Source organism: Rattus norvegicus, chromosome 1, assembly GCF_021556685.1.
Source record: "Rattus norvegicus strain SHRSP/BbbUtx chromosome 1, alternate assembly SHRSP_T2T, whole genome shotgun sequence".
Taxonomy (NCBI): Eukaryota; Metazoa; Chordata; class Mammalia; order Rodentia; family Muridae; genus Rattus; species Rattus norvegicus.
This window is the reverse complement of record NC_141534.1, coordinates 176,930,368-176,940,000: the sequence shown is the minus strand read 5'-3', so window position 1 is coordinate 176,940,000 and position 9,633 is coordinate 176,930,368. Positions and strand designations below refer to the sequence as shown.

General features: G+C 43.7%; 1 protein-coding gene across 2 annotated transcripts in view; it reads left to right on the top strand.

The window, feature by feature from the left end:
- The first annotated feature begins 9,060 nt into the window (after positions 1-9,060).
- Positions 9,061-9,633, top strand: part of Dennd5a (DENN domain containing 5A) — a 65,749-nt gene continuing 65,176 nt past the window's right edge. Inside the window, exon 1 of one of the 2 annotated variants that reach the window (XM_087559617.1) lies at positions 9,061-9,457. In XM_087559617.1, coding sequence (XP_087415743.1) covers positions 9,349-9,457 — 109 coding nt within the window. In that variant the 5' untranslated portion in view covers positions 9,061-9,348. 2 annotated transcript variants of the gene reach the window in all.

Below are 9,633 nucleotides of genomic sequence, written 5' to 3'. Positions count from 1 at the left end.
GTGTACACTGTAGCTGTCTTCATGCACTCCAGAAAAGGGCGTCAGATCCCATTACAGATGGTTGTGAGTCACCATGTGGTTGCTGGGAATTGAACTCAGGACCTCTGGAAGAGCAGTCAGTGCTCTTAACCACTGAGCCATCTCCCCAGTCCCCGTTTTTAGATTTTTTAAAAATTTGATTTTACCAGTATGGGTGTGTACTGGATTGTTTTATGTCAAATTTGACACAAGGTAAAGTCATCTAAAAGGAGGTAACCTCAATTAAGAAAATTCCTCCAGCCAGGTGCGATGGTGCACACCTTTGTGGGTGGGTCTCTATGAGTTTGAGGCCAGCCTGGTCTGCAAAATGAGTCCAGGGCAGGACTACATAGAGAAACACTGTCTCAAAAAATCTGAAAAAGAAAAGAAAAGAAAAGACCTCCTTAAGATCAGTCTGTAGGCAAGCCTGTAAGGCATTTTACTAATTAATGATCAATAGAGGAGGGCCTAGCCCACTGTGGGTGGTTCCAGCCCTGGCTTGGTGGTCCTGGATTCTATAAAGAATCATGTGGAGCAAGCCATTAAGCAGCACCCCTCTCTGGCCTCTGCTTCATCTCCTGCCTCCAGGTTCCTGTTCTGACTTCCTTCAATGATGAGCGATGATGCGATGATATGAAAGTATAAGCCAAATAAACCATTTCCTCCCAACTTGCTTTTGGCCATGGTGTTTCATTACAGCAATAGACACCCTAACTAAGATTGTGTTTTGTGAACATGTATGTCTCTGTACAGTGTGTCTACAGTGCCCACAGAGGCCAGAAGAGGTGGTTGGATCTTCTGGGACTAGAGTTACAGCTGTTTGTGTTCCTCTATGTGCATGGAACTGAACCTTGCTAGGCAAGCGCTCTACCACTGAGCCAAATCCCCAACCCCCCAGTTTCTTTCTTTTTAAAGGCTTGATGATTCCATTGTAGGATATTCCACAGTTTGCTTATCCATTGTCCATTAATCTGCCAGTGGACACTTGGATCACTTCTATGTTTCAGCTACTGCATACTTTGTTTTACACTTTTGGTTTTTAACCCAGGACTTTGCATGAGCTGGGCAAATGCCCTACCCCTGAACTACCTCAGCCCTTTGTTTGCTTTGAGGCAGTCTTGCTACAAGATGGCTACATAGCCCAAGCTGGCATTCTGACTCTCTGCCCCAGATTATAGGTGTGTGCCACAAAACTCAGTATACCTTGCTGTGTATATGTGTGTGCACACGCTCACAAGCATGTGAGACAGCTATGTATGTATGTATGTATGTATGTATGTATGTATGTATGTATGTATGTATGTATGTATCTTTCTATGTGATTTGAATCTAGATAGATAGATAGATAGATAGATAGATAGATAGATAGATAGATAGATAGATAGATAGAAAGAAAGAAAGAGATTGAGAGAGGAAGAGGAGGTCTGGTATAATTTCTGAAACCCTAGATGTAGCTAAGGATGACTTTGAACTCTTACTCTGAGCTTCCTATCTCTTCCCAGTGCTAGAATTCCACTTACTTTATGTGATGCTAGGATTGAATGCAGAGCTCTCTACTAGCTAAACTATATCCTTAACCCTTATTTTTTTCTGAGTGAATTTGCTTTGTTTTAAAAATTCTTGTTTATTTTTTGTGTACAAGTTAGCCTGCATGTATGTATGTGTACCATTGATCTCCTGGAACTGGAGTCACATACTGTTGTGAGCTGCCATGTGGGTGATGGGAACTGAACCCTGGTCCTCCACAAGAGCAGCAAGTACACTTAACTGCAAGTCATCTCCTCTGTCCCTGTTTTTTTTTTTTTGTTTTTTGTTTTTTGTTTTCTGGAGCTGAGGACCAAACCCAGGGTCTAGTGCTTGCCTAGCCCTGAGCAACATCCCCAACTCCTTGTTTTTTCATTTGTTTTTTGTTTGTTTTATTTTTAACTTTAAAAATGTATGTGTATGTGTGTGTGCCTGTGCGAGTTTATGTATATCTTGTGTATATGTATATCAGATCCTTGGAAGCCAGAGGTCATTAGATTCTTTGGAACCAGAGTTACAGGTTGTGATTCGAATGAAAATGTCCCTTATAGGCTTCTTTCTATACTTGAATACATGGTGCCCAGTAGGTAGAACTCTTTGGGAAGGATTAGGAGATGTGGCCTTATTTGAGGAAGTGCCTCACTAGGGCAGCCTTGAGGTTTCAAAAGGCTTGTACCATTCTTAGGGGATCTCTTTTCTGTTGTGTTCTTCCAAATCAAGATGTGAGCTCTGAGTTCCTCTTACCACCATTCCTTTGCCCTGCCATCATGGACTCTAACCCTCTGAAACCATAAGCCCAATTAAATGCATTGACTCTTGGTCAAGGTGTTTTGTAACAGCAATAGAAAAATGGGGCAGGAGAGATGACTCCGTGGTTAAGAGCACTGGTTGCTCTTCCAGAGGTCTGAGTTCAATTCCCAGCAACCACGTGGTGGCTCAAATCATCTATAATGAAATTTGCTGCCCTCTTCTGGTGTGTCTGAAGACAGAGACAGTGTACTCATACACATAAAATAAATAAAAAATCTTTTTTTAAAGATTTATTCATTTATTATATATAAGTACACTGTAGCTGTCTTCAGGTACACCAGAAGAGGGCATCAGATCTCTTTACAGATGGTTGTGAGCCACCATGTGGTTGCTGGGAATTGAACTCAGGACCTCTGGAAGAGTAGTCGGGTGCTCTTAACTGCTGAGCCATCTCTCCAGCCCATAAATAAAAATCGTAAAAGAATAGAAAAATAACTAAGGCATAGTTGGTCGTGAATCACCTGATTATTGAATTCAGATTCAGCTTGGACTGAACTTAGGTCTTCTGGAAGAACTGTGGGCACTCTTAACCACTGAGACATCTCTCTAGCCCCCATTTTTTCTGTTGTTTTAGGTTTTGCTGTTATTCATTTATTTGTTACAAGACCCCATGCAGCCCAGTTTGCCTAGCTTGCTTTTCAATGAACTGATATTTTTGTATTGATATGTTCTACATTAGTACATATGTAAATCTCTTTCCCTTCTTAAATTTCTTCTTGCTTGTTTTCTAGCTGTATAATATTCATGTGTTTTCTTTCTTTTTTTAAAGATTTTATATATATATATATATATATATATATATATATATATATATATATATGACTACACTGTAGCTGTCTTCAGACACACCAGAAGAGAGCATCAGATCCCATTACAGATGGTTGTGAGCCACCATGTGGTTGCTGGGAATTGAACTCAGGACCTCTGTAATAACAATCAGTGATCTTAACCACTGAGCCATCTCTCCAGGACCCCTGTGTTTTCATAAACTAGAGTTTTTTTTAACAGGTTTATTTATTTATTTATTTATTTATTATTTACACTGTAGCTGTCTTCAGACACACAGAAGAGAGCATCTGATCTAATTACAGATGGTTGTGAGCCACCATGTGGTTGCTGAGATTTGAACTCAGGACCTCTGGAAGAGCAGTCAGTGCTCTTAACCAATAATTGATATTGATATTGCAAAATATCATCAATATTTTTTCCAGAAATATTTTCATTGTCTTTTCTATTTTCAGGATTTTTTTCACAAAAACTTTATATTTTTCCTTCAATATTTTCTGTGTCTTTAATATATTTACGATTTTTTAAAAAAAACTTCAAATTTTTTCTGAAATATTTTCTATGTCTTTTCTATTTTCAGGATTATTTTCCCAAAAATCTTGAATTTTGCTGAAATATGTTCTGTGTCTTCTATATTTTGAGGATCATCATCATCATCATCATCATCATCATCATCATCATCATCATCAATATCATCTCTCCAGCCCAATAAACTAGAGTTTTTGTTTGTTTTTTTTTTTTGTTTTTGTTTTGAGGCAAGGTCTCATTTTTTTTCTTTTTTTTTTTTTTTGGAGCTGGGGACCGAACCCAGGGCCTTGTGCTCGCTAGGCAAGCGCTCTACCGCTGAGCTAAATCCCCAACCCCCAAACTAGATTTTTTAAACCTATCCTATGTAGCTGAGTAATTTGAGTTATTTCCAGTTTTTGTTGTTAGAAGCCTTTCTACGATGCAAATATGTAAGTATACAGCTGATTTTGATGCAAAAGATGTCAGTTACTTCATTTTGGCTGGAAAAGCAGTGTTTAGCTCTGAGTGAATCTGTAGACCTTTCCTGCCAGTTCATGCTCCCTCTGCTCTTGAGCTGAACTACTGTGGTCACTTTCTTCCTCTACTCTACTGTGGAGGCTCTCTTGCAGCGTCTAACTCTGCTGTTCTTTTTTATCTCTAGAAAAGATGAGAGATAAGGTGAGAGCGCGAGAGTGCGAAACTGTTTATCAAATATAAAAAGTCATGATCATTACTTAGCTACATTTCCTATATTGGCATTAAAAATTAATGATCATGGGTTGGAGATTTAGCTCAGTGGTAGAGCGCTTGCCTAGGAAGCGCAAGGCCCTGGGTTCGGTCCCCAGCTCCAAAAAAAAAAGAACCAAAAAAAAAAAAAAAAAAAATTAATGATCATGAGCCTGGACAGATGGCTCAGTGGTTGCTCTTTCATAGGACCTGGGTTCAATTCTCAGCACCCACATGGCAGTTCATGGCTGTCTGTATCTTCAGTTCCAGGGGATCCTACACTCTCACACAGATATACAGAAGAAAATCCCACCAATGTACATAAATAAATAAATAATTTAAAAACAAACTTATTGCTTCCTGTCTGGCCGCAATCGGAGAGCAGAAGCACCTCACCAAGCAGCGCGCCATGGAGTTGCTCACAGATGGGCAGGCATATTGGTGCCAAGAGAAAGCGGGAGGAGCTGAACAATGTGATGGCAGCCATGAGGAAGATGGTGGCCAAGAAGGATTAATGAACCCTCCCCCTAATAAAAGACCATTCTTACAGTTTAAAAAAACTTTTTTATTTATTAAAGACAGGTCTCCTGTATCTCTGCCTGGCCTTGAATTTGTTGTGTAGAACAGGCTGACCTTAAACTCACGAAGACTTGTCTGACTTTCTCCTTCCAGTGCTGGGCTCAAAGGTGAACGCTTAACACTAAGGGAAGTTAATGTTATTTTTATTTGTATACTGTTTTGCCTCTATATGTGTTACATGTGTGTGTAATGCCAGTAGAAGTCAGAAGAGGGAGTCAGATTGCCTAGAACTTGGGTTACAGATGATTGTTAGCCATCATGTGAGTGCTGGGAACCAAACCCAAGTCCTTTAGAAGAGCACCCAGTGCTCTTAACTTCTGAGCCATCTTTCCAGCCCTAAGTTTTTCTTTCTTAACTGTTCTGATCTAGCAGCTACCTAAAAGCACTCCTATAAGCCTGCCACTGGTGAGGACTAGTCACATGGAACCAAGGAAAACAGAAAATGCACGTGTCATCTGGGGACAGCTCTACACACAGTGGAAAGAGAAATGTGGATTTTATAGTGAACTTCAAGCATCACTTACTATTGTTTCCCCAATCCCAAGCCACCCTAGCCTCCTTATTGCTCCATGAACAGTCCAGACACACACTGCTTCACACTCATTTCTGTAATTATCTCCCCTCACATATTCACTTGCTTGCTAATATCCTTCATGCTGAATTGGGCACCCCCGGTTGCGTTTATGAAAAACATTGTATATTAGATTGATAAAAAGGCTCAGTCAGCAAAGATGCTTGCTGCCAATCCTGACGATTAGATTCTACCCTGAGAACCCATGTCATCAAGGGAGAGAATGGATTCTCCTAAATCTTGATTTCCACATATGCTGTTGCATGTACACACACACACACACACACACCCACACACACACACACACACACCCCACACACAGAGACACACACTCAGATATAAATAAATGTAATAATGTATAAAAGAGTACGCAAGGCCCTGGGTTCGGTCCCCAGCTCCGAAAAAAAGAAAAAAGAAAAGAAAAAAAAAGAGTATATTATAGTCATGAATACTATAGGATCTGTCATGTGTCTATAATCCTAGCAGTTGGGAGGCTGAGGTAAGAAAATTTTAAGTTGGAGGCCAGCCTAAGCCTCTTAGGCAATTTCAGGTCAACCTGGGTTATATATAGAGACCCTGTCTCAAACGAAACAAAGTAAGCATATAAAGTTCTCAATATTTAAAACTCATTTCCATTAATTCTTTAATTAATTTCTGAATCTGCACTGTAATCTGTTGGGAGGCAAGAAGAGCTGCTCTTGGCTGGGAGAGGTTAGCTCATGTCCCTCTTCTACACAGCTAGGAAGAGTAGAGCAGATATTTAATCACTAACTAGTAATGTCCAGACCTATACTTCTTCTGAATCTCTAAGAAGCAATCATTCTGTCAAGCATATGTCCTGCTGGGAAGGAGACTACAGTTGAGTATTCTGGATCTCTGAGCAAATTAATATAGGCATGGATTTGTTTTCAACTGGTGATTCATGGGTCAAGTTAGTATAAGAGAGGTCTTCTAGCTGCTGGCTAGATAAAAGTTTCGGGACTTTTAAACTGAGGACATTTAGTCTCTCTTTTTTTTCTCTATTTTTACACTGTTTTGTTGTGGTGGTTGGGTTTTTTGGTTTTCTTTTCCTTTCTTTCTTTCTTTCCTTCTTTCTTTCTTTCTTTTTTCTTTCTCCCTTCCTTTCTTTCCTTTTCTCTTTCTCTCTCTCTCTCTCTCTCTCTCTCTCTCTTTCTTTCTTTCTTTCTTTCATATATAAGTACACTGCAGGAGTCTTCTGACACACCAGAAGAGGGCATCAGATCCCATTACAGATGTTTGTGAGCCACCATGTGGTTGCTAAGATTTGAACTCAGGACCTCTGGAAGAGCAGTCAGTGGTTTTTACCACTGAGTCATCTCTCCAGCCCATGTTTTTTTTGTTTTTGTTTGTTTGTTTGTTTTTCTTTTTGTTTTTTTGAGACAAAGTTTCTCTTTGTATCCCTGGTTGTGCTGGAACTCTGACTAAACTGTCCTTGAACTCAAAGAGATCTGCCTGTCTCTGCCTCCCCAGTGCTGGTGTTAAAGGCATGCACTATCACTGTTTGGCTTTTTTTTCCTCTATTTTTTTAAAAAAAATTTATTTATTTTATTTATTTCATATTGCTACACTGTAGCTGTTTTGAGACACACCAGAAGAGAGCATCAGATCTCATTACAGATGGTTGTGAGCCACCATGTGGTTGCTGGGAATTGAACTCAGGACCTCTGAAAGAGCAGCCAGTGCTCTTAACCACTGAGCCATCTCTCCAGCCCATTTTCCTCTATTTTTAATTGAAAAATTCCCCAAGTCTCTTCTATATCTTCATCTGAGTGATCCTTTAATTTTACTTGATCTATACACATTACCTGGCACTTGAAACTTTTCTTGCCCCAACCTTTCTCTCCCTCTCTTTTTCTGAACGATGCTGCCTAAATGTCTGACTTTTCTACTCTTTATTGTGGGCAGATGTTTGATCCCTCGGATCACCAGAAGCCTTCCCTGCCATGACCTGACACCAAGAGGCTTTCTTTTTCTTGCTCTGTTAAGCTCTCTGAGCCCCTGCACATGCAGCCAGAGCTGTAGGATAAAGTAGCATCACTTCAGATGGACTTTGTAAGGCTACTTTGTCCTCTTGATTTCTTCCAGCTGCTCAGGTTAGATACAGGGAGCAGATGCTATGGTTTCCAGTGATGTTGGCCATGACCTCTCAACCAACCTCCCGAAGGGATCAGTATTTGAGAGAAATACTGGGGACAGAACCCAGGAGAGAGCCCGGGCTCAGCCCTTGGGGAAGCCAATTGTCTTCTATAGTTCTTAGCTGGCTGCCTGCCAGAGCAGACCTTGAGCACAGCATTCTGTAACAACAGTGATGTATAATATTTGTGGAGTGCCTGCTATCGTCTGGATATAATCCTCACCACTTTACCTATACATGTTTCTATTTTATGCTTTCACAAAAATCATGACTGTCGGCACCTGGAAATTACATAAGTAACTTGACAATATCACACTGGACATTATAAAAGGATTCAAACCAGAGGATTGTTTCTAGAGCCCATGCTAGCAGCCACTACAGTTTCTCTTTCTTGGCTTCTGATGGTACAGTAAAGATTCACCTGAGCCTGGTGTGTCTTTATGTAGTTATGATGTAAGCCTTTAAGCCCAGCACTGAGCAGGCAGAAGTCAGAGTATTGTTACAAGTTAATACAAGTACATAGGAAGTTCTGGGTCAGGCAGGGATACAAGTGAGATCTATCCTAAACAAACAAACAAACAAACAAACAAACAAACACATCTGCCTAGCTTCTGTAGAAAATGAAGTCAGAAAGTCTGTACTTTAGACAAGAGACAAGGACCAGGAGGTTTCACTCTGTCCCAGCCACGCTTTTTCTCCTACAAGGGAAGTCTCACTAGAAGGAAGAAAGGGAAGAAGGAAGGATGGATAGATGGATGAATGGGAAGGAAGGAAGGGTAGATGGACAGAGAATTCTGAGAGCGTGAAAAGAACTAGACGGCGGGGCAGGGAGGCCTCTGGGGTTTCGTGAAAGGCAGAGAGTAGTTTGGTGCATGAAAGAAGGTTTGCTTGTGGGGTGCGGGGCAGTGAGCTGGCACGGGATCCAAGTACAGGTTTTGTCTCTTGCATTTCTTCGAGCCTCGGTTTCCCTATCTGCAAATTAAAGGTAAATATAAGATAGGCTGACTCTCCAAAGAACAGTTTCCTCAGATCTATTGGGGAAAGCTGACGCTGAGGAGTGGTGACAAGGAGAAGCTGCTCTGTGGTGACAGTATAGGAGCAGGATCCCGGGGGCTTCATAGTTCAGTTGTGCAGCTCTTTGCTGGTGACGCGGCCAGCACGAGCCAAGTGTCAGCTCTACCACCACGGTCTCTTTCCGCACACCGCACCCGATTTCTCTAAAGGGCGTCGCAACCGCGTGGAGGCGGTAGCAGTCGCGGGATCCCAGCAGCTGACCACTGGCCACTCTGTGGTGACTGCTCTGGAAGCCCAGGCCCCCGGGGCCCAAAGAGCATCACGTCATCCTTTGCGCCCGGAGCCCGCCCCTCCCCGACTGCGCGTGCGCACGCGGTGGCGGCGGGTGGGGGGCCGCGGTGGGGCGGGCGGCCGCTCTCCGCCCTTCCTCTAGCTTGCTCCGGCTGCGGTGCTTAGGACAGCGTCCAGGATGCGGCGCGGGGTGGCCTGGCGCCCCCCTGCCCCAGCACGGCAGCGGCGGCCGCTAGGACCCGGCGAGGCCCGGGGGCAGCGGCCGGAGCCTCGGTAGCGGCGGCGGAGGGAGCGGCGGCTGAGGGCGAGCGGGCGGCCGGGGGCGGGGGCTCGGCTCCGCGCGGCTCGCCCCGCTCGGCCCGGCGCCATGAGCGGCGGCGGCGGCGGAGGGGGCTCGGCCCCCAGTCGCTTCGCCGACTATTTTGTCATCTGCGGGCTGGACACCGAGACCGGGTTGGAGCCGGACGAGCTGTCGGGTGAGTGCGCGCCGAACCCGGGCCGGAGCCCGTGGGCCCTGCTTTGTCCCGGGAACCGGGTGAGGGTCGAGCGAGGGGACCGGACGCGGGACCCGCGGGCCTGCTGTCCCCGCGCGGTGGTAGCCGCGTCGGCAACCTGGGGAGACGCGGACGCTGTGTGCGCTCAGGCGGTCGAA